The following is a 24,890-nucleotide window of genomic DNA, read 5'->3' as shown; positions in this document are numbered from 1 at the left end:
CCAGGGTCCATAGAATCCTAGGGTATTCAACTTATGCTGTAGCCCAGTGGGATCCCGATTGAGCAAAACTAAGTCAACAGCATTGAGTAAGCTGGGTGTATTGCAATCATGGTGAGAAGGAAGGAGATATTCACAGGGCATTGGGAAGGTTGAATAGGAAGAGCCCAGACAATAGCAAGGCAACATGAATCCCTTGATGTGCGAAGTGGAGCTTGACCAAAGGGCCTGGCATTTTATTAGGCCAGTGCTCAACACTCTGTAAGTACCAGCTGTACAAAGGCTTTGCTCATACATAGTGGTGGGGGGTGCTATTGGCTATGCTCTGCAGTCAACATCTCCTATGTATACCTGAAGGCTGAGGCCATTTCTGGTTGGTCATAGGGCTTGTCACTGAGCCAGACACAGATCCACTCTCATCAGGAGAGGGAATATCACCAAGATTGCTTGCTGCAGGAATAAGAACTGTGCACCATAGTCTGCCAGTCTCCCATCTAGGTGAGTGGCCATCACCCAAGATCCAAGTAAACTATCTGGAGAACCGGCCGATATGGAGGAGGAGAGAGCCTGGAGGGAGCAAAGACCAACGGGAATCCTGGTGAATGGATACCAGTGATCAGCGTGTGAGGTGCCTAGTCCAGTCGAGACAAGTGTCGCAAGAGAGCTGTCAGCCCTCTTTTAGAAGGCAACAGCCATATTCTGGACTGCATGAAGTAGCGGTCTGTCGCCTGGTAGCACTGTTCACGTTAGGCTTTTGCCAGTGCCTGGGACCCTATATGCCAAAAGTGTGAGCCACTGGTACTGCTGCAGACTTTCCCCATGCAACTGAGACTCATGGCTGTCACCCGTCCAACTGTCTAACTCAAACTGTCTGTGACCCCTGTGTGCCAGAAGGGGGGATACTGAGACTGTTGAGGCCATTGCCAGGAGTATCTGAGCTGATTAAGGCAGCCACCACGAGACCCACCTGTGTCCCCCCCCCCAAATGCAAAGAGAGGGCCACTATAACCATTGTGGCCATAGCCATCTCTGTGTCCAGCAGAGCGAAACCGAAGCAAGTCCAAAAGCTGCCTGCAGGAACACCGCTCCTTCAGTGACTTGCCAGCAAGAACCATGAAGAAGACAGTCGCTGTACCTGGAAGTGGTCACCGTCTGTGACCTTCTTACTGCGCTGATCCAAACAACCACAGGAAGAGCATGGCATGAGCTGTGTGGAGTGGGAATGGGCTGGGGAAGGGGTCAGGGAGAAGCACCCCAGCTCTTGGACTCTTTTGAAGGCTGTAGGCCCATGTGAGACTTTTTTGGAGCTCGGTGGATTTGCCACCCAAAGAACTGGAAGACTTTCAAGGCCAAAGCCAGACTTGCATGTGTCTCACTAGCAATGTTCCCTCTAATTTTTTTCCTCTGTGTGCGGCAGTGTAAGGGCTCTGTGCACTGCAACCAAGGCTATGTGCGCCAGGCACCAGACCGCGCATGTGGATGCAGCGCCAAATATCACTCCAAAGTTTTGCTTAAAAAAGTGAAAAGATGGTGCATTTCCACACATGCAGTGCCACATGAAGATTCTTAACGCAGATTTTCAATTTAGATACACACGCCATGACATGAATTGGTTACAAACAAGCAAGTACACTTTGGGTTTATAAAAGCACAGGACTCCAATGGTGGTACCATAGTAAGATTTTACTAACGATCCTCAACTCGAGCACTTGGTCACATAGGGCCCGATTCACACACCTAACTTACGACAAAATCCTAAACTTACTACTTTTGGTATTCACAGAAGGCATTTAGTAGTAGTAAAGTTAGGATTTTGTCCTAAGTCTGTCTTAAGTCTGTCTGAAGTCTGTCTGAAGTCTGTCTGAAGTCTGTGTGAAGTCTGTGTGAAGTCTGTCGGAATCTGTGTGAAGTCTGCCGGAATCTGTGTGAAGTCTGTGTGAAGTCTGTGTGAAGTCTGTGTGAAGTCTGTCCTAAGTCTGTCCTAAGTCTGTCTTAACTCTGTCCTTCTACTTTTGGTATTCACAGAAGGCATTTAGTAGTAGTAAAGTTAGGATTGTGTCTTAAGTTTGACTTAAGACAGACTTAAGACAGACTTAGGACAGACTTAAGACAGACTTAAGACAAAAACCTAACTTTACTACTACTAAATGTCTTCTGTGAATACCAAAAGTAGTAAGTTTAGGATTTTGTCTTAAGTTAGTTCTGTGAATCGGGCCCAGTGTGTCTAAGTAGGGCAGATTATTATGTCCACAGAGGTGTATTTTAGAGCTGCTAAAAGTTCCCGGAATTATTGTTGACATGTTTTCAGTAAAACAATTTTTGCTGAGTGATGGTTAGTTTATATTTTTTTGTAGTAACCGGTAGATCACCTTCTTGGCACTCTGTGTTGTTCCTGCGGTTAGTATTGGCTCTCCATTTAGGTTCAAACATATAGGCTTAATCATGTATCAAGGTGCAATATGAGACTGCCTTCTGGAAGGCCTCTAGGATGCCAGGCTAGTTGTAGATTGAGAAATATGCTACTGAACATGATAGATGTTTGGTGAGAAGTGTGAAGGCCAGAAAGGTGGTCTTGTATGTTGTCAGTTGTGCAGGGCATGTTAGCTCTTTTACCATGGACTCGTTGATATTGACTGCCGAGTTTGTGCGTTCTTTCCTGGAAGTTGACTAGAGTGACTATTGAGATACTCACTGCAAAAATGTAGAAGCTCGACAAATTGGTCAAGAAAATGCCTTATGTCAGGAATTTTGTGTAGCTGTGCCTGGAACCTCCTTCAAGGGCGCTACATATCCGTTCCAGTATGAAGTCAAGTGACAGTGTTCCAAAAGAAGAGGTCTTGAAATTATTTGCACAATTTTCATAAATTTGTGTGGGGACATACTAATATGGTAGAGGTGGCATGTGCTATAGTCAAAACTTCACTACATCATAATCCTGATATTCACAAACAGATGCTAGCCAAAGCCTCTCTAGGGCAACAATGTCTGTTTTCAAGTTAACCACTGACAATGTGAAGGATTTCGATTAACACTCACTCTCTAACAATTATCTGTAAATCTAGCAGGACCTGCATGGACAAGTACTTCACTAAGGTATTATTTTTATTCAGTTTAGATGGGAAACCTTGTATCTCACACATGCCAATCTGAAACCTCGGCAGCTATAAAGCACACGTCGTGCTTCAGATATGCTGCATTCCTGCGCGGCTGCGGGCTGAATGTGGCCCTTTGAGATAGTATTTATGTTAATTGCAGAGCACACGGGCGCTGCAATTTAGATGAATACTATCTCAAAGGCCCACGATCAGCCCCTCAGCCGCGCATTATTAATAAAAGAAATGCAGAGTCTCAAACACGACGTCTGCTTTCACGCATAGGCGGTTCATTAATTTGGGCTTTGGGGCTCAGTCCCCCGCACTCCTTCCTGCCTCCTGTTTTTTGACTTCGTTATCACTCTGATTTTAGTTTCAGGACCCTCATCCTGCCTGAAGGTTAGGCAGTCAGGGCACTTTTGACGGGCACATGCACTGGTGCCCATGTGCCATGTTGCAGGCTATCCAGGGCACACCTACTTCCAGCCCTGGTTTCTGTGGCCACACCCTCCTGTGACGCAGAACACCCTAGCTTTAAGCTTAAGCCCTGTGCTGCCAGAGGCTGATGTCAATCAGAGAGGGTGCTCTTGTGTGACATCATCAATAATCATTCTGGGTCAGAAACATGCGTAAAAAAGCAGGTCAGAGTTTTTAATTTTTTTTTTTTTTCTAGAGTTTTATATAGTGCAAACTATACCCAAAGATATCAGGTATCGGAGCCCTTTACATCAGCACCAGTTTCGTTACAGATGAACACATTCATTTTTGTTAGGCACTGGGGAGAGTAAGTGATTTGCCCAGAATCACAGGATTGATTTTTGTTTGCACCAGCTTTTTCTTCCGTTCTTCAATGTTGATAATATGGATACTACTTTTTAGAATATTTGGAGCACTGGTTTTGTACAAAAGTTCAAAATGGAATAACCTGAAGCACTCGCTTGAAAAGTAGGAAATGGTTTTGAATAAAATTCCTTATATGGGTAGCTGTCAGCTGAGAGAACATAATTCACGATCGTCAAGGACACAACACTTAACTGTTACCTCACCACTTTACAAGCAAGAGTAGCGAACAGCGTGCCTCCATTTCACCCCCTAGTAAACAAACCCAAGATTCAGAATAGTCTCTGCATCTACTCTTTTTTTGTAAAAATGTGCTTTCAGGCTGCCCCATAGCTCAATGCAAGTGGTATCCATGTAACCCTATTTTTATCCATTGTGAGTGTACATCATATTAAACATGTTTTCAAGGCGATAGTGAACAGTAAACTTGTCAAAAATTATGTTGCCACTCTCTACACCCTGAAATACACATTGCAAAGCAAGAGTTATTTTGAAGAAAGCTCACAATAAAAATTACATCCTGTTTTCTTCTCCATATTTGAAGTGAAACTCTGGAGTGCCCACTGTCCTGCAATCAATATATTGTGTGTTGAGCTCGATGTGTCAGACAAATATAAGGTCTTGTCTTACAATCTACAACTTGTAAAGTTACACCAGCTGCCACTAATTTTCAGAATCTTCCGTGTACAAAACATGACATACAAACATTTAGTAGTTTCAGAGAAAGTTAGTTGACATACTCATATTAGAGCTAAATTGTGCCCCATGGTCTTGAGGGGCTGAGGTGGCACATAATCAAACTCTGAAAAGAAAGGACAGTGCGAAATTATTGGTCTCTCTATTTCAGAAAAAAGCGCCGAAAATGTTCAGGGAAAAAGCAGGGACTGCCGTGAAGGGTTCCGCAGTCTACCCGGTTTTGGCTCGTCACCTGAAAAGGAAAGGACTTACTTGTTATGCTCTCCTCAATGGCACACTACCTAGTTGGTTTCCCTCGAGAACGCATCTTAGCGCGTCTCCCATCGGGTGCCAGTAAATGTACCTGGTGTTTCCGCTTCGTCATAGCAAAGACTAGAGCGGGAACCTTCCCAAGATGGCCGCCGGCCAGTGGCAAGAGGAGTCCGTCCTATTGGGGGTAGACCAAAATGCTGAAACCAAAGAATCGAAATTAAAAATACTAAAAACAGAGTGGTGAGCTAAGTAATTCCTAAGAAGAAGAAAACAAAATGTTATGCGCAAAGGTTTATTCTTAATGTTGATGATTGCAAAATAAAATTTTTTGGGTCCTTAGTTCAAAGATGTCTGCCTTCTGTTGGTTAATTGGAAGGTAACGTGTTAGGCAGAATTTTTGTTTTTTAATGGCAAAACTTTATGTGAACAAATTAGGCGTAAAAAATTAAGCGTGAACATTTTCGGCCGCCCTCCCGTGGGAGTAGAGGAAATGAGGAACCCTCTAGTAATGCCAAAAATATGTTGCTGTCCACCCTCTGGCGTCCTCCCGTGGGAGTGGAGGAAGTGAAGGAACCCTCTAGTAATGCCAGAATATGTTGCTGTAGACAGTGGTTTTAGGCGTTGTGTCTAGCACGACAAACAGTAACTCGGTAGCTAGTACCATTGTATTCATTTTGTAAACTGGCCCCAAGGGATGTTATCATTTAAGCCCTGGCTGTCAGAGCGTAATTTAAAAACCCAGCGTTGTTCTTTCTCGAGGAGTCTGTGTTCTAGATTGTCTTGGGTCTTGATGTGTTCCCGGACCACCCAACTCATGTCATTGGGGGTATGTTGTCTCTCTATGAAGTGAGATGTCATTTTTGTGGTGGCCCACTTGCACCTGATGTTACTTCGGTGCTCCACTATTCTAGTGCTGACTTTCCTGGTGGTCATCCCTACGTAGTGAAGGTTGCAGGCGCAGGTAATCAGATATACGACACCTGCAGTGTTGCAATTGGTGAATTTTCGTAGATCCCAGGTCATTTGGTTATTAAACTCCACTTTCCTGGTGGCAGAAGTAAGGTGGTATACGCTACAATTACTGCACGGGTAGTGCCCTCCAGGTAGTGCGCTTAATGTACGTTGTGGTCCATCATTTTCAGTAGTGTTCTTTGGGCGTGTATGTACAAAGTAGTTTCTTAAGTTTTTTCCTTTCCTATGGCTAATCATGGGCCTAGGTATGTCAAGATTACCACTATTGAGGGTCTGCCAGTGTTTCTTAATTATCTTTGTGACCCTGTTTGATGCAACATTGAAAGTGGTTATGCAAATTGGTCTTTTGTCTTGTGCAGTCACTACTTTTTGTTGTGGTTCTAGGAGTGCTTCTCTGTGATTGTTAGAAGCTCTTTTCCTAGCTTTTGAGTCTAGATGTTTGGGATATTGTCTTGCTATCAATTTTTCAGATAGATCTTTTGCTTGAATGTTATAATCTTCCCTATCAGTGCAATTCCGTCTGATTCGTAAAAATTGTCCAAATGGGAGGTGGTCTTTGAGTTGTCTGGGATGGAAGCTGTCATAGATTAAAAGGCAGTTCCTTGCTGTTGGTTTGAAATGGGTGGTCGTTGCCAAGGTTCCATTCCTTGTGGTGATGTTCAGATCCATGAAGACCAATTGGGACCTACTCATTGTGAAAGTGAACTTGAGGAAAGGGTTTTGTAAGTTCAACCAGTTTATGAGATCCGTGGCTTCTGATTCATTCCCTTCCCAAATCAGTAGCACATCGTCGATGTAACGTTTCCACAATCGGAGATGTTTAATGTGCGGGTTGAGGTTGTTTAGTATTTTCTGTTTTTCTAGGTGGTGGACGTAGAGCCCTGCTACACTCGGCGCAAAAGTGCTCCCCATGCTGGTGCCTTGCTGCTGGCGGAAGAGGGTTTCTTCAAACCTAAAGAAATTCTCTGTCGGGGCCAGCCTGCAGCATTCAAGAACCACATGTCTTGGTATGTGATAACACCATAGTTCCTCGAAGAGTATTTCCTCCAGAATCTCCAGTGTTTCTTTGTGCGGCAGACTGATGTACAGGCTTTCCACGTCTAAGCCTATCGTGATGTTGGTAAAGGGATCGAATTGTAGATCTTGGGGGAGGCAAAGGACGGCTTTGGTATCCTGTAAGTACGTACTCGTGCTTTGTATGAGGGTACGCAGGAATGCATCCGCGAATTTGGAAAGCGGTTCAAGGATAGAACCAATCCCGGATACAATAGGTCTCTCTGGTGGGATTTCCAGTGATTTATGTATCTTAGGGATGGTATAGAAGTAGGGGATCGTTGGGTTGGTATTTTCCAAAAAGTCAGCTTCTTTCTTCGTTATCCAGTTGTTGGCTGTGGATCCTTCCACTAATTGGCAATTTCCATGCGTAGGCGTTCAGTAGGGTCTTCTCTGATTTTTAAGTAGTTTCTTTCGCCAGATAGTAGTCGTAGGCATTCAGTCCGATATGCTGTTTTGTTTTGCAGTACTATGGAACCGCCTTTGTCAGCCGGTTTTATGGTTATTCTTTTCTCATTTGCCAATGTTTGTATGGCCTCCTGTTCCTTTTTGCTGGTGTTGTGGAAGACTTTTATTTTTCTGGGATCTATTTCTGCCACTTCTTTCAGGACCTCTTTGTCAAATGCTAGCAATTCTACAGGCAGGCTTGCTGCTGGTGCTGTGAAGGTGGATTTCTTATGTAAACCAGTATCACTTTCGTGGGTTGTAACAGGTGGTTTGTCTTTGAAGAAAACCTGCAGCTTTTTTTTCCGGCTAAACTCATTTAGTTCACAGCAGAGTCTGAATTTGTCCATATTTGGTGTCGGTACAAAGCCAAGTCCTTTTTCTAGGACTGAATTCTGTGTCGGTGTCAGAATGGTGTCTGATAGGTTCACTACTAAGCTGGTTGGTTGCTGGTTGATGGGACACTCGTTGGGCCCATGCTCCGTGTGTGGCTCCTCGAAGACTCCAGGGGTTGTGCCCATTGTACTTGTTGGCCTCTTCTGGTTTTTCCTCTTTGAGGTCCCTTGCCCTGTCCAAAAAAAGACTGGCTTTGCTGCTCATGTGGTTGCGCCTGATCCCTGTATGGGTATGGCTGCTGTTGGTACGCCTGTTGATGTGTGGTGGGCCGTAGAAAAAAGATGGATGTGCCCCATAAGATGGTGATCCTTGGTAGGGGGGCCAGCAGAAATGTTGTCCTCTTCGGTTCCTAAAGCGTCCTCCGTGGGGCGTCTGTTCCTGTTCATGCTATTAGTGTTGTAACCTGAGTCTGAGTGGTCAGAGCCTGTGTCGGATCCATCGCTGTTGGTATTGTATCCCGGGTTCCTTCCTGATGGGATTTAGTCTTCTCTGGTGTATGGGTAAACTTTCTCATGTGAGAAAGTTTTCTGATCTTTTTCAAGTTTTAAATACTTGCTGTCCTTCAGACTTATTTCAAAATCAGTTATTGATTTGTTAAGTTCTTTGAGTCTTTTCTTCAGTTCACTTATACTCTGATAAGTTTTTTAACGTATTTCCAGTGTATGTATCTCTCCCTTCATTTTCCTCTGACAGTCGGGCAGCGGTTTTTATCATCAGCACAAGCAGTCCCTGGTGCAGTTCCAGGAAATGAGTGACCAGTCCTTCTTGAAGGTTTTGTCCTGCTGAAATATGAATGTCTCATTGCGCACAATCAACACTCGTGGGGCCGTGTTAGATCTAAGCTATTTGGTCATCATGATGCCATGGACCATGGTTTTGATTTGGTTCCTTTTTAGTTCTGTTAGCTCATCCCAACACTGGCTTGCTTCATTAGTGTCTCTGTGTGGTGTCCCTGCTAGTGGTAGCATGGACGAGATTATTCTCTCTACCTTCTCTTCTGAGAAGGTGAGGCCGGTTACTTTGGTCATGTCTGTTTTGTCACGGGTGTCATGTACAGGGGTAAGGAAGAAACTCCCACAGCTGTGTGCTGTATATAACAAGATCCAAATACTGGGGGAGGTAGATGGGTATGCTAGGTCCACCCTCCTGATGCATCGCTTGTATTACTACATTGGTGGCAGGTTCAGAAGAGTGGTCAACAAACGTTACATTTGGGCATTAGTGAGGGAATAGTCAGGGGCAATCGTAAAATCTGTCCTGAGTGTGTCAAAGGGTGAGAATTTGCCAGCTGAAATCATAAATAGTAATAATGCCTTGTTCAGCCCAAGCTTCCAGATGGGTTGAAGGGTATGATGTTGTCAAAGGCTACCATTCCCGCAAGGGGTATTGAAGGTGCATAGAGGGGTCTGTGTTTGTGGAGTGCTCCTGACTGTTTTAGGCACTATAACACAGTGGTGGGACTCTAGGAAGGTGAGCCCATAAAGATAATATTACAGAGTGTAACTGACCACAGGTTCGCTCCCTGGGGGAGAGGAAAGTCGCAGAGAAGGCGTGACCCACCAGCCATGGAGCCGGCCACTAAAGTTGTGCTGCTAAGCAATACTTTTTGAAATCCAGGAGTCCCAAACCTCCTACTACAGTTGGAAGCTTGAGGATTGATAAAGCCACACATCTGAGGCCCTTATGCCAGATGAACTCACTAAGCAATGTGTTCAAGTCACGAAAGAAAGAGCCAGGGAATTACAACGTAACATTGACCAAAAGATATAATAGATGTGTGAACGCCATCATTTTAATCAAAGTTATTCTTCCCATGATGGACAGAGGCAGTGTGGCTCAAGAAGTGAACTTTGTTTTCAGTGTTCGAAGTGCCCTAGCTAGGGTACCTTCCTTACATCTTCCGGTGAGTGATATATATTAATGCCAAGGTATCAGAATGTGATCAGCTCTCGATGTAGACGAGAGTCCAATTGAAGAGGGAGAAGAAGTGTACAAATTGATAATATACTAAATGTTATGGGCCCGATTCACAGAATTAACTTAAGACAAAATCCTAAACTTACTACTTTTGGTATTCACAGAATGCACTTACTACTTTTGATATTCACAGAATGCACTTACTACTTTTGGTATTCACATAATGGATTTACGACTACTAACTTTACGTCCGCACTCGGGCCGGAGCTTCCGGCCCGGAGGCGGGGCTTCCGGGCCGGAGGCGGGGCTTCCGGGCCGGAGGCGGAGCTTCCGGCCCGGAGGTGGGGATTCCGGCCAGTGGCAGAGATTTAGCCATTGCCAAAATCTCCACCTCCGGGCCGGAAGCTCCGCCTCCGGCCCAGAAGCCCCGCCTCTGGCCCGGAAGCCCTGCCTCCGGGCCGGAAGCTCTGCCTCCGGGCTGGAAGCTCCGCCTCCGGGCCAGAATTTCCGGCCCTAGTGTGGTCGTAAAGTTAGTAGTCGTAAATCCATTCTGTGAATACCAAAAGTAGTAAGTGCATTCTGTGAATACCAAAAGTAGTAAGTGCATTCTGTGAATACCAAAAGTAGTAAGTTTAGGATTTTGTCTTAAGTTAATTCTGTGAATCGGGCCCAATGTGTTTGGATCAGGAAAAACATTAAACAAGCTAGAGCCAATGTTCTACAACCCAATTTCAAAGTGAATTCCTGGGGGAAAGGAAATCAATCTATTGCAAGGTGATACTCCTGAAGGTGAACTAGTGCTTATGAATAGGGTGACACTGGATGGGAAAGTGTCCGTAAAGAAACCTAGTTAAATAGTAGGTTTGAAGAAACCTTGTGTAATAGTAGGCTGGCCTGGGAAGCAGAAGGCGAGTGAGTCCATAATAAAAGAAGCACAAGCGAATCCAATAAACAGCAGTTTTATGCAGTGAATGAACTTGCAGTTAGGTCAGAGTATCCACCGGAAAGAGCCCTATTAAAGGCAAGTAACTTTTTCTTCATATGAGAAGAAGTGTACAAATTGATAATATACTAAATGTAATGTGGTTGGATCAGGAAAAACATTAAACAAGCTAGAGCCAATGTTCTACAACCCAATTTCAAAGTGAATTCCTGGGTGAAAGGAAATCAATCTATTGCAAGGTGATACTCCTGAAGGTGAACTAGTGCTTATGAATAGGGTGACACTGGATGGGAAAGTGTTCGTAAAGAAACCTAGTTAAATAGTAGGTTTGAAGAAACCTTGTGTAATAGTAGGCTGGCCTGGGAAGCAGAAGGCGAGTGAGTCCATAATAAAAGAAGCACAAGCGAATACAATAAACAGCAGTTTTATACAGTGAATGAACTTGCAGTTAGGTCAGAGTATCCACCGGAAAGAGCCCTATTAAAGGCAAGTAACTTTTTCGTCATATGGATCTTTGTAAGCACATATTCCTTCAACTAGGAATAGATACCAAAGTAGTTCTTCCCAAAGGTGCAGGGTATGTGGAGTGGCATCAACCAAAAAGTCCTCCAGAATTGAGCTGATGAAGTGTTCTTCATGCCAAACATGGCTGTCAAGGAAGTAATGCTTTGTGAAAGTATGCACCAATGCTCACGTTGAAGCCTGGCAGCAAATTTCAAGGACAGCCACCCTTCATGCCAACGCGTTAGTAAAAGCCTTGACCCTGGTGTAATGGGGCCTAAGACTATCCAAGGGTTGCTTCTTAGTCAGCACATTGCAGATCTTGTTGCAGAGGACTACCCACATTGACAGGGTCCTGTTCTGCACAGCTTTCCCTTTCTGGAAAGAAGGTGGTGCGGGGCAGTTACACTGAAAGTGCATGCAGTTTACTCATGTGATGATCTGAAGTAATCACAATGAGGAAGACGTTTTCATAGTCAGGAAATGCAGAAAATATGCTTAGGCTGAAAGGATGTACACATTGAAATGTAAACACAAAGTTAAGGTCCCATTGAAGCATCACAAATAGTTTGAGAGAAAACATATGTGTCAAACCTCATCATAACAGGTGATTTAAATAAGGAAGGTTGGTCAGGCAAATATACATGAACTGAACGATAACCTCTCACTGTGACCAGTGCAAGGCCTTGATAAGGTAAAAACAAATCAAAAGGCTGAGTGACAGTTCCAGTTATAAGGGTCCTGTGCTCCACATCAGGTTACAAATTTGTCCCAGTGACCAGGGTAAATGAATTTCATGGAGGGGCATCTGGCGATGAGGATGACATCCACCAATTTACATGGTAAATCAATTGCAGTCATTTGCCACCGTGCAGTCTTTACGCATGAAGGTTGTACTTTTAGAGATTTGATTGGAGGACCCTGTCCTATTGCTGGGACAGGACGCCCTCACAAAGTGTTAGCCTGATCAGAGGGCAGATGCTCACGGTCAGGAGTTTCATGGACCACTTTCCTGACCCAATCCACGGCAATTAGGATGACTTGGGCCCGGTCACTCTTGATCTTCTTCAGAATTTTTGGCAGGAAAGGTAGTGGAGGGAAGGTGTACAGGCATCTGCTCAGCAATCAGTAACCCTTCCAGGTGGTTCATAGGTAGGAAGATGTTATCTTGTCACAGGCACTTCCAGAAATGTAAACTTGTGGCACAAGGCCCAGGACCATACTTTGCCCTGCTGGTTGCAATACCACATGGTAGAAGTGTTTTTTTAAGCACCTGCACTAGCTTTCCCTTCACTGACTGCAGGAATGCATTCAATGCTGCGTGGCCCATAGCTCTAGCAGATTGATGTGGCGATGCCTGCCCACTGGAGACCAGAGGACTCTGATCTCTACCTACCCCAGATGACTCACCCAACCCAGTAGCCACACAACCATCACCACTGTCACCTCTGGGCATGGGAGAGAGTGACCTGTCACAGGGCAAATTGTGATTGGTCAGCAACTACTTCAGATATTGGGCCATCTTTGAGGGAGTCCTGGGTGATGTTGGAAAGGCGGACTTGATGCTGGGCCCAAAGGGATTTTGGGTTCCGCTGCAATGCTTGGATGTTCCACCTGGCGTAATTGACAAGGAGGATGCACAAGTCTTAAAGGGCAAGAAGCCTCAGAGCCACCTTCACTGGGATCCAGGATCAAGCCTGCAACATCAGGATCGTAACCTGAATGTCCTGGACTCTTTGCGGTGGAGGAAAAGCCTAAAACCCACTGTGTACAGGATTGCTCCATTGAATAGAAGCCTCTGTGATATGATCAAGTGTAACTTCAGCTCATTTATGGTAGAACCCTGGTAGACCTGTCAGCCTTAGGGTGGTGTTCCCCCAAACCTTTTGCCTCATTCCTCCATATTTTTCTGATACCATTTTTGTTGGTATTGGGACTCTGTGAACTTTACCAGTGCTAAAGTATGTGTGCTCACTCCTTAAAACCTGGTAAAACTGGCATGTTTCCAGTTGGCATATTTAATTGACTTATAAGTCCCTAGTAAAGTGGTACTACATGTACCCAGGGCCTGTAAATTAAATGCTACAAGTGGGTCTGCAACACTTATTGTGACACCCACTTAAGTAGCCAATGCAGCCTGTGTGTGCAGTTTTGAACTTCCATTTCAACCTGGCAAAATAAAACTTTTGCCAGGCCCAACCCTTCTTTTTTAATACATATAAGTCGCCCCAAGGTTAGGGTTTAAGCCCATGGGTCAGTGTGCAATGTATTAAAAAAAGTGGGACATGTACTTTTAAGTTTTACATGTCCTGATCGTGAAGCACTCTTAAATGTGTTTTTCACTATTGCAAGGCCTACCTGTCCCATAGCGTAAAATTGGAGTTACATTATTAAATTTAATAAGCTCTAACTTCCAAATGGGTACAGGAAACTGTTTATGTTTGGTGACTTTGGAATTGTAATGAAAAATCCTCTTTTATGGGGAAGTTGGATTCTTGGTTGCAATTTAGAAAATGTCACTTTTAAAAATTTAGCAGTTTTCTGCCTTAGCCATTCAGTGCCTGCAGCCTGTCTCTGGGTCGCATGATCCGGTGTGGTTGGCAGTTGGTCCTTGTGTATTGCTCCCACACAACCATACACAATAGAGAGTTTAGGTGTGCCTGGATTGGCCATCACTGGTACCGTGGGACAGCGGAGTTAGGCACAGCTCAGTTACACCTGAATAGACTGTGCCCAGCCTTCACACAAAGGATTGCATACCCTCTGTAATAAGTAGGGAGCCAGGAGAGGGGAGGAGGTAAACCTGTGCACTTCAAAAGGAAACCTCTAGAAGGTTCTTCACTTCAAAGGAGGCACCAGGTACAAATATTGTACCTTGGACACCAAGTCTTCAGTACACTTCTGTGGGAGTCTCTGCCAGGAAGAAGGACTGCTGGCTGCTGAAAGGACTGCCTCTCTGCTGGACTGCTGCCCTAAAAGCCTGCTGCCTGCTGTGCTGACCTGCTGCCTGATGATCTCTTGCCTGGATGAGAAGGACCTGCAACCTGTACCCAGGACACTTCCAGAGTGATCCAAGTGCTAGTCTCCTACCTGGACTCTGCAGCTGTGAACCCTACCCTGCCAAGTGTTTCCATCCCAGTCTTGGACCCTTGAAAGTGGACCTGAAGGTGATTTGCCAGCCCATCTGTGAATCCAGTAGAACTGACACATCTCATCTGCTGTGTATTGCAACCCTGAGCAGAACAGACACATCGCCTCTACTGCATTGACTTTCATGATGCAAGGACTTTGCATCGCAGCCCCATTGGAACCGCCACTGCTTGGGAAATACCAAATGCAGGCCCTCACACCACAGGCCTCTTATCAATGGGGTCCCGAACGACGACGACGCAGAACCTTGCATTGCATCCTCTCAGCTCCTTGGACTCGACGCGTCGCCTCGGCTGCCCGACACACCCTCGAATATGGAATTCGCATCACAAGCCCTCCTCAATTTATGGTCGACAATTACGCTGGACCTCATACCGCAGCCTTGCAGCTTCTTGGAACCGATGCATCACCTCGCCTGTGCAATGCATCCTCAATGCGGGACCCTGCAACTTTTCGTAATCAGGATTTGAAGTACTGTTGTTCAGCAGGCCTACCTGGATCCCTGTAGTCGCCCGCTCTCTATCGTGGTTGGCCTGAACTTGTGACTTGTCCTGGTGTAGCGCGACCAGATATCCACAGTTAGCACTTTGTGGTATTTGGTGCTATTTTCACTTGAATCCTTAAAACTGCAAATCTCCGGTTCTACTAATTGGATTTTTTATTTATTAAGAATTACTCTATTTTCCTACTCTGGTGTGGGATCCTTTTTGAGATGTGTTTTCACTTTGTTACTGTTTGAAGTTTTGCACAAATACTTCACACATTGCCTCTGAGTTAAGCCTGACTGCCCTGTGCTAAGTTACCTGAGGCAACAAGCACAAGTTTATTAAGGGTTTCTTGTGACTTCACCCTGACAAGTATTGTGGTTTCTGCTTGAGTAGGGTTTCAACCCCCTTAACCAGTAACCCAATTTCTTACAATCTCTATGATATTCGAAGTTCCACTGGTGTCTTAAGGTAGTTTGTGACTAATTGTGGTGAGCCCACCTTCAAAAGACCGTTGAAGGGACACAACATTACAGGAAACTGTGACCTCCGAAGATGGGCAGTGACCACAACCATCACTTTCGTGAATATCTGAGGGACACTGGTGAGGTCAAAGGGGACTATGGCAAACCGAGAATGCTCCTGGCCCATGTGAACACCTATCACACTGGACGATGGGTATGCCAAAATAAGTGTCCTGCAAGTTCAAGAACACCATTCATTGTCATGGGTCTAGGGTAGAGATGATCTGAGTCAATGTGAGCATTTAAAATTTGTTCTTCCACAGGAAGGCATTCAGATGTGGAAGTTCCAAGATAAGCCTGAGGTCCCTGTCTGAGGAAATAGTAGTAACATTAGCCCCTGCCTTTCTCCAAATCCCATACCCATTCTAGGGCATGGTAGAGAGCAATATGCATACCTTCTTCAGTAGGATGAACAGATGTTGGTGTTGGAAGGAGAGAAAAGGTAGGGTGTCACCCTATTGAACAATCTTCAATACCTGTCTGTCAGAAGCAATGGATTGCCACCCCACGAGAAAGTGTAGAATCCTGCTTCCATGGTTGGGAATGAGCTCTGAGGACAAGCTAAAGTGGTTTGTTGGCTGCCGTAGCAGAAGAAGAGGATTTGGAGAACTAGTGCCTCTGCTGTACTTTGCACTGTCTGCCGATTCTCCGTCCGCTGCACTGAAAAGAATGGACTGTCTGCCGAATCACTGGCTGGGAAAGCTGTCGCTGCCTATATGCCAGCCCCCTGGAATGTCTAAATTTGCAGAACTGGTTAAGAAGCTGCAACGCCAAGGAATGCTCAGCAATTCTACTATCTTAAAATCATTCCAGAGCAGAGTCTGCCTTCTCTCTGAAGAGGGCACATCCATTTAGCAAGGCCTGTATTACGCCAAAAATCTGGTTGATCTCATCCAGCTGTCTCTGTGAAGAACAACATTGCTACCGACTGTATTGCCATCTCAGTCTGTGTTATCCAAGTCCACGCGGATGACGTACTGTGCCGTGTTCTGTCTTTCATGGATCGTCTGAGTCAAAGAGGCCCTAAGGTCCTTCAAGACCATTGGCAAGATCTTGCTGGCCATGTCCCAGAAAAAAATGCATTTATGGATCTTTGTGCTAGGCTGGCAGAAGGAAGCATTTTCTTGTCAAAGCCATCAATCCTTTTGGATTCTCTATCTGGGAGATTGGTCAGAAATGAATTAGGATTCACCTTACCAATAGAAGCCTGTACAATGAGCTTTCCAGAGTTTGCTTTTTGGTGAGAAAATCTTTGTCGTCTGTCTACCTGAAGACTAACAGGCAGGCAGGAACATGGTTTCAACCAGCTGGCCTTCAAAGTATTCATAGGGGTGTCATTAAATGTATGTTGGCACCACCTGAGGAATCAGTTCTGTGGCTGGTGAACTTAAGGAAGTGCAACTTAAATACTGATGCCCTCGCACCTTCTTTTTGGAGTCAGAGTGGCAGGATGGAATTGAGTTCCTCTTCACTTTCTTATGTTTGGACTTGGACTTACCTGGGGATTTTGAGCAAGAAGTAGAGCGTTTGTGGGAACAGACCCTTGTTTGGAACCAATCTTTGACTTGGAGTAGGCCTGCGTAATGACTTCTTCTTGTGTGCAACGGTGTACAACTGCCTTCTGGTCTCAAATGACTTTTGGGTGTATTATGCTACATTTTCACAAAACTTCAAGGCACACCTCTTGAGAGTCTATGACCGATCCCTGCTTCCTGCAGACACAGCACTACTTAAATCCACTCATTTTCAGTTAGGACATCATTTCATGGAACACAGTTCCAGTTTGGAGTCATCAGAAGGCCGACAAAGGTAGGAGTATAGCTCTGGATCCACATCGGAAGGCATGCAAAAAAGGAACTGGTGTCAGCTAGCGAGGTTGCTCTTACATGCAACCCACTCCATCACTTCCATGGTGGTATGAAGTCAAGAAGGAGCTACATGATGCCACCTATCGGGGGTAGTGCTGCAAAATATTTCAGATCCAGTCTGGCACCTGGGGCTATTCTAAGGTGAGGAATCTGCAGTTAAAAATGTACATCAGAAATATGTTTACAAACATTGAAGCAAAGATCACCAGGGATACGTGGGTGACCCAGTTTGACACCATTTTTTGTAACTGGGGCAAGCATTCCCCAGTTATATGATGGGAGAGAATAACAATCAGACACAGAAGACAATCAAAGTATGACAATAATGATAACAACCAAGAGTCAGATATGACCAAGCTGCTCTTGGAGAATACAATGAAACCAGTGAAAGAGGATACAAAATGGGTAAGTCTGTGGAATCTAACCTCATTACAAAAAGGCGTTTAAGATGTCCCCAGACTGTTGTCCCTATGCGTATTCACAGAGCGCACATACCAACAAATAGTGGTCAAAGTCGAAAGGACTGTCTCAGCTGCACAATAAAGTGATCTTATTCATCAAGGAGCAAATTGTTATTATCTGCTGGATAGAGATCGTTCAGTTGGAAGCTCCAGCTTCGGTAAAGAATGACTTAAAAAACTAGTCAGGAACGTAGCTTACTAAATATCTAGAATGTAATGAAAGCATGCTGAACACCCCAGAACAAAACAGAGCCCTAAGCAATTTAAAAAAACATTCCCTGAGAAGACAAATTTCATAGTGATGTGCCAATCGGCAATACATGGTCAACATAGAAAACAGTGCAATAATAATAGCGAGAATGCAGAAATAAATGTTTAAAGAAAATTAGACTTTTTTCTATTAGGCTGGTCCTTACTACAGTCTTGTAGAATCCCGCTCCATGTATTGACCATGACCTCAGATCTGCTATACAGAAGATTGGTTACGAACTTGAACCCTTCCCTTCTGGTGCTCTAGTGTTGCCACTACTTTTCATTTGACAAACTTCTGCGATATATGATGTCTTCAGGGTGGCCTTTTTGTCTTCTGGAAGGGGTTGTCCTTACTTTTAAACCTCTTGTAAATAAGAGAAGAACTGACCCCTATATTCAGCACGTAACAAGTGAATCTGGATGAATAGGGTGATCCATGTTATCAAGTACCCCTGACAGTTTCAAACAGTACATTTAGAGAGATCCAGGAAAGCTGGGGAACTGAAAGTCAAGAATGAGGACAGATGTTTGTGCATTCCTTGAAACAAAGCAAATAACTGGAAGTAGGAGTGGAAGGCAGATGGCTACATTTGGGCATCAGAAGTTAAATGCCCTGCCATCAAATCGAATTAGATTATAGGGCAGTGAGAAATTATCAGCATATGGGGAGTTATGAGCAATGGAATAGTAAAATAAAGAGGAAAAAGGAGTGAAGAGTGAGATTCGAAAAGATTTATGGTTGTGATAATAGAATAAGCAATTACTAAGTGAGATGATTGAGCATGACCTGGCCATTGAGGCCTGCCAAGCTCCACATAGAAAAATCCCTTCCCCATGATTTTTTAAAGCACATCACACATGTGCAGTGTCAGAGCATGGTCTACCAATGCAAAAGAAAGGGCATTGAAAGGTGGCTTCCTTACATAGGTATAATTGCACTGTGGCCATCTTGGAATGTTTTTTCTTTTACATTAAAAAGAAGCATTCTAAGCCAGCCGTGGTTCATGGCAAACACAGGGGCCATCTGCACATTTTCAAAAAGTATTTCCAAACCCATTAGGCTTGTGCTCTGGTGTCACAAGCAAGACATGTAACATGTTAACATGTAATATTCTTTATTGCTTGATTATTTAAAATCATTGCAATTACAACACTTCACATCTCAATCTTAAAAACTAAATTAATCATTAAAAAAAAAATTCATTACAAGCAAAACATCTTCCCAAAACATAAAATAAGAAACTGTCCCATATATACAATTTAAAACTTATCAATAAGATCAAATCCAATCACATAACATCAATAATTACAGACTAATATTGCACATCTTATATTTTAAGATGACGGAGTGCACAACATACTATTTCCTTATACATAATGGGAAGATATTCTAACAAATAACAATTACTTTCAGCTAAAAAAACTGTACACATGTTGTAAATCAAAGTATTAATACTAATGTGCAAAATTAACTAATACGAGATAGTTGCTAATGTACGTATTCCTGCACAATTTACATTTCAAGGTACTAATGTGCAATTATTGCAACAGCCATCATTTCAAAGCAATAAAGTGCATCAGTTTACTGTAAAGTGCTAAAGTGCAATTATTACGGCAACCATTGTATTAAAACAATAATAAAGTGCATCAATTTATGGTAATAGTGGCACATTTGTTTGTACATTTCAAATTGTCACCCTCACAACATGATCACTAAGTATTGAAGATAATAAGCCAGATAAAACTACTAGTCAAAGGAGCCGTAAAAATACTGAAGATCTACCTTATGGTATCAAACATTGTTCAACTGCCAATAAAATTTTTACCAAATGACATAATAATGGAATCGATTCGCCGGATAGTGACATAATTAAGGCCTGACGAGCAGATCTCACCCAGCTCTTCAAGAAATGTGGTCTCAAAACTGAACCTCGAAGCTTAGTAAACATGGGGCACACACACACTATATGAGCTAGAGTTTCCTGAGGCCAACTACAAAGTCTACAGTTAGAGTCTGGCCACTGCTTGATCCACGATTGTGTGCCCTACATCGTTGGGTTTAATCCCATACGTAACCTTAAAAACTTATTTGTAAGCTTTGCTGAAAAAAAATATTCAAATACGGCTGAGGTTTGGTATGAGTTAATCACATACCATGCATAATTTTTCTCTGCTAATTCAATTTTATCCAATTTAAGTGATTCAGTTTTGATAAGCTTTTTTAAAATTAACTTATAATTGAGCATTTTCAGATCTTGCAGTGCAATTTGCAGGCCAATATCTATTAAGTAAGTTTAAAATATAAGCTCTCCAGCTAGCCACAAAGACAGACTTGTCTATTTCTTGCCAACAAATGTTCCCTAGAGATGCTGGGGCTGATGTTGACAATGCGACCATACATTTAAAAAAAACTCCTTTTGAAACCAGGCTCTGTCTCTGGAGACCAAACTCTAGTATTATTCCTGCTTGACACACTGATTTGGTAATCCCAAAAGTTGCTTTGAAAACCTTGACAACCAATAGGTCAAGCACCTTCGCATCTTTCCCTCTGATATGGGAGAGCCATATATGAGGGTTGGATGTAATTTGGCTTTAATTACTTTAAGAATAAAATCATATGATTGGCAGTTCAATGATTTTTTAAAACATTTAAAAGCATGGATCAAGGACACAGCCTTAGCCCTTAGGTCCTTAAAATGAAATTTAAAAGACATACGGTTGTCAAACACCACCCCTAGGTATCTATACGTCTTAACAATGTCAATTGTACCTGCTCTGGCCTTCCAGGAAATAAGTTTCTGTTTAGCTACACCGATTTTCATCACTTTGGTTTTTTTAACATTCAATTCAAGGCCATTCTGTTGGGAATAGTCGTCAAAGGCGGTAATAAGTCTTTGTAGACCGATAGGGGTATGACTCACGAGGATGGTGTCATCAGCATACGGGAGGTAACACATTTTCACCCTCCCATCCTAGGAACATCCCCACAGGCAAGACAGATTGGCTTTGCCAATGCGTGTGTTAGATTTTTCTTGTCATATCTTCTGTGCCAATCCCCCCTCCAAATGATAGCTACATGGAAAAAATGATTCAAAGATGGCCACTGTGCATCCTTGTGCCTGCACAATTGGCATCTTGCAGTTCTTTCCGTATTAAGAAAAGGAATTTCAAGATGTCTGATATGCGTTCACTAACGTTTGACGGCGATCTTGATTGATTTTTCTTAATAAACTAATTTTCTAAAGAAATAGAAAAATTTAACCGAGATGTATTCCATGTGCACTCAGGCACAGCAGAGAGCTTGAAATGACTTTTATTTTGCCTTCAGAAAATCATTCCCAGAAAGCCACTGCACATGATTAGCACCCATTTTGGAATTATTTTTCTTGAAGCATAAAGAAAACATTCCAAGATGGCCGGTGTGCATATATGCACATAGTCACGCAGATGTGCATGCAATGGTGGCCATCATGGAATGGTTTGAACATTTCGCTGTTGGAGTGGGATGTGCTGGGGACGCTACGTTTTTAATAGAGAGCAGCTCAAGAGAGGGTGATATAGGGATAGACAGAGAGAGGATGAGAAAATACCACCTGATGCTAAGCAATGCAAAAAAGGCAGTGAAGACTACAATTCATTTACTGAAAACATGGTGAGACTGAAATGCTCCTCGTATGGTATAAATATAAGAATAGGGAGGAAAGTGATTTAATCAGGAGCAGGGAACTGACATTGAAAATAAAGCAATTAAATCATGATGAGCTAGGAGCAGACACAAAATCTATACTAATGCCCTCGTTACAAGTGGCCCAACATCATCCATGTTAGTTTCCCTTTTCGTACCCCAGGATTTAACACTACTAGCAGTTCCAGCAGGTGTGTGACGTCAAATGGTGCCCCCCCCACGAGTGTGATGAAGTCTCCCATATTTCACATGCAATCATTGGCCTTGGGATGAATGAGGTCCCCTTGAAGGGTTGGAGGCCTCTGGAGGGTTGGAGGCCCCTCGAGGATCGGGGGCTCCCCTGTGCCTCAGAAGCTGCAGGGAGGGGCCTGTGTTACACCCCTGAGTTCCATTTAATCCTGGGGCGGGGAAAGAACTGGGATTATGTGGTTTTGGAGACTAACATGCAGGATACCATGTTTCTGTGCTGATTCCTTCCTACTGTTTTGCACAGATAATTCAGCAGTATGAAACATTACAATTTATAATTTCGATGGTATTTGTAAGTGCCATTATTGGGCACTTTGGAATTAATGGGCCACTCTTAATGAAGGCCTACTACATCGATATTGGATATTATGTTTTGCCAACAGACCTAAGGCTGTAGTCCTAACCTAAAAATGGGGCTTGGGAACTGGAATCACTTCCATTCCACCAGGCATGCCTTCGTAGAGGATTTTCACTCCAGACTCACGCTATGCAAAGTATACAGAGACTAAAACACAAATATTAGATGCAGCCACTCATATTGGTAACTCAAAGTAGTCTCATGATCTAAAGGCAGTTTCTAATTAATCCCAACTTTGTCATACAAAGGAAGATATATCATATCCCAAGTAAAATGTCGGACGAAGACCGAGTTACCTTAATGTCGTGGAAAAGAGACTTCCCGTATCTCTCCTTGTAGCGTTTTCTTATATTCATCAGGTCTATTTCACTTCGGGATATAAGGATCCTTATGACTGTCTTGTTGTGAAAACCGAAGTCCTGCACCAGCAGAACATTGACATGTCAGTTGAAAGTCTGAGACAGCAAACAAACAGCCACTGACACAATGAAAGCGCATAGTCACCTAAAGCCGATACAGACCTTTCATTATAGTACTACGCATCACATTTTATTGGTTATTTGAAAGCAGTGAAAATACGCGATAAAACATTGTAAAATATTTTGACATCATCAAATAAACTATACACTTAAAATTAAATAGCAATTACCGATCAATTCATTCAAAGTAAAACGAGTTCTTTAAAAAAAATCAGTTTAGAGACTAATTCACCACTGCTAAAACCATCATTAATTAACAGAATGGATATCAACTCCCTGAATTTTTAATTTAGTATCACGTTACCATCAGTAGCGGCTGGCATTGCTCGCGGGTAGGGGGCAGGTAGGTGCGAGGGGTCGCCTGGATTCGCGAGGGGTGTCGCCGGTGAGGGGATGGGGAAGATCGCGGGGAATAAAAAAAATAAAATAATAAACTTACCTTTCCGCCGGGTCCTGCGTCATCTCACCTCCTGCTCTCCTGCCTCAGACAGGACCAGGAAGCAGGCATCCAGGCTCCCTCCCCTAAGCCAATCAAAAAACTGCAAGCAGAGTTGTGATTGGTCAGGACGCCGCCCAGCCAGTGACTAATGGGGTGGCCAGGGCAAAGTGCGTATGACTCATTTGGGCGGCCCGAGAGGACTGACTAACAGTCTTTGCGCACTCAAGTGTGGGCAAACCACTCCTCCCCTGCCCTGCTCAAAGCGCAGAGCAGAATCCTGCCCGTCAGCAATGCGCAAAGCAAATATAAAATGATAATAACTTTAAGTTATTACCATTTTATGTTTTGGCTTTCTCACACTGCGAGAAAGCAGTGTGGCGACGCTCCTCCCCCTAGTGGAAGAGACGCCCCTGGTTACCATGGTGGTTCTTAGTGCAACATTAAATGCTTTACCTTTCATGCAGCTCTCTGCCTCTGCTTTCTCAGGCGTCACTGTCACCCTTGAACGTTTGTGTGTAAATTCCAGAACATCAGCCTTCCATGGGACTTTTTCCCTGCATTTCCTTAGCTCCGACTTTTATGGCACTTTTCATCAGGCCCAATACACGGTTGTATGTCATTAGAAGGCATTCCTTTGCAATGCATACCTTTACCATGCATGTATTACAACGCAAATGCCTTCACCACACATAACCTTTACCACGAATATGCCTTTACCACGCATATCTTTACAACCAATTTAGTTGTAAAAGCATGCATGTAAAGGGCATGTCCGTGGTAAAGGTTTTCCCTGCCCCAAGTCCTAAAACTGGTCCCTTGCGCTCCCCCATTCCATCTTTAAAAAAAAATACCCCTGCACAAACCCCCCACCCCTCCGGCCCCAAACCCTTCTATCAAGTACCCCTCTCCTGAACCCAAGAAACGGTTCCCTGCGCGACTTCCCCCTCCCCGGCCCCCAGCTCTTTTTCAAACTATCCCTCCCCTGAGCCCTAGAAGCAGACCCTACCCCCCGCACCCAGCCCTTCTAAAAACTACCCCTCTCCTGCCCTACGTCCTATAAGAAGACCCCTGTGCAACTCCAGCCTCTTGAAAATAAGCTTAATACTTAAAACCATTATATATATATATATATATATATATATATATATATATATATATATATATATATATATATATATATATATATTAAAATACATACATTTAAACAAATTAATTTAAAATCCTCCTTACCACTTCATGACATCAGCTCTTTTGAGACGCGATGCATGTCATAAAGAGGAAGCAGAAGGGTCAGTTTCCTTTAACGACGCTGCTAGACCTCCCTTGCCACACACAGACCTTGTCCACACATAGCTTTACAACGTAATACGTTGTAAAATTGTAAAAGCATGCGTGGTAAAGGTTGTGCGTGGTAATGGTGCATGCATTCTAACACATGCATGGTTAATTATGTGCAGGGAAACAGCAGTATTGATGAATACAGGCCCCAGCTAGGCCCGCAGGACACAAGGGTTCGCTCTCCTGTAATGGAATCTATAAGGAAGTTGGCACGGAAACTGCAAAGTACAAAGACAGCATTTATTAACCCTTAAGGGTGGTCCTACAATCCACACAACACTCTTCAGTATTGCATAGAGTAGCACAAAGAACTTGCGTACATGGTCCCCTTTTATACACAATAGAGGGGCTCATAAGTGGGTGGATACAACATGAGGCAAGGAATGTTACCTTTTATGGACATTTTTGATACAAGATCAATATGTGGGCGGAGCTGACACACTCCTTGAGCCCGCGAAAACATGGTCAAGCAAGGCTAACTGATAACAGATGTGGTCAA

The 24,890-nt window shown here is 43.6% G+C and overlaps 1 protein-coding gene across 4 annotated transcripts in view; it reads right to left on the bottom strand.

Annotated features, from left to right (window-relative positions):
- The window catches only part of ANXA10 (annexin A10), a 514,604-nt gene that overhangs the window by 93,598 nt on the left and 396,116 nt on the right, over positions 1 to 24,890 (bottom strand). For all 4 annotated transcript variants that reach the window (XM_085643277.1, XM_085643275.1, XM_085643276.1 and 1 more), the window contains one exon: positions 22,432 to 22,554. In XM_085643277.1, the coding sequence (XP_085499403.1) occupies positions 22,432 to 22,554 (123 nt within the window). The remainder of the gene's footprint in view (positions 1 to 22,431; positions 22,555 to 24,890) is intronic.

Source organism: Triturus cristatus, chromosome 2_2 (assembly GCF_964204655.1).
Source record: "Triturus cristatus chromosome 2_2, aTriCri1.1, whole genome shotgun sequence".
Taxonomy (NCBI): domain Eukaryota; kingdom Metazoa; phylum Chordata; class Amphibia; order Caudata; family Salamandridae; genus Triturus; species Triturus cristatus.
The sequence above is the reverse complement of the archived record's forward strand: the minus strand, read 5'-3'. Positions and strand labels throughout refer to the sequence as shown.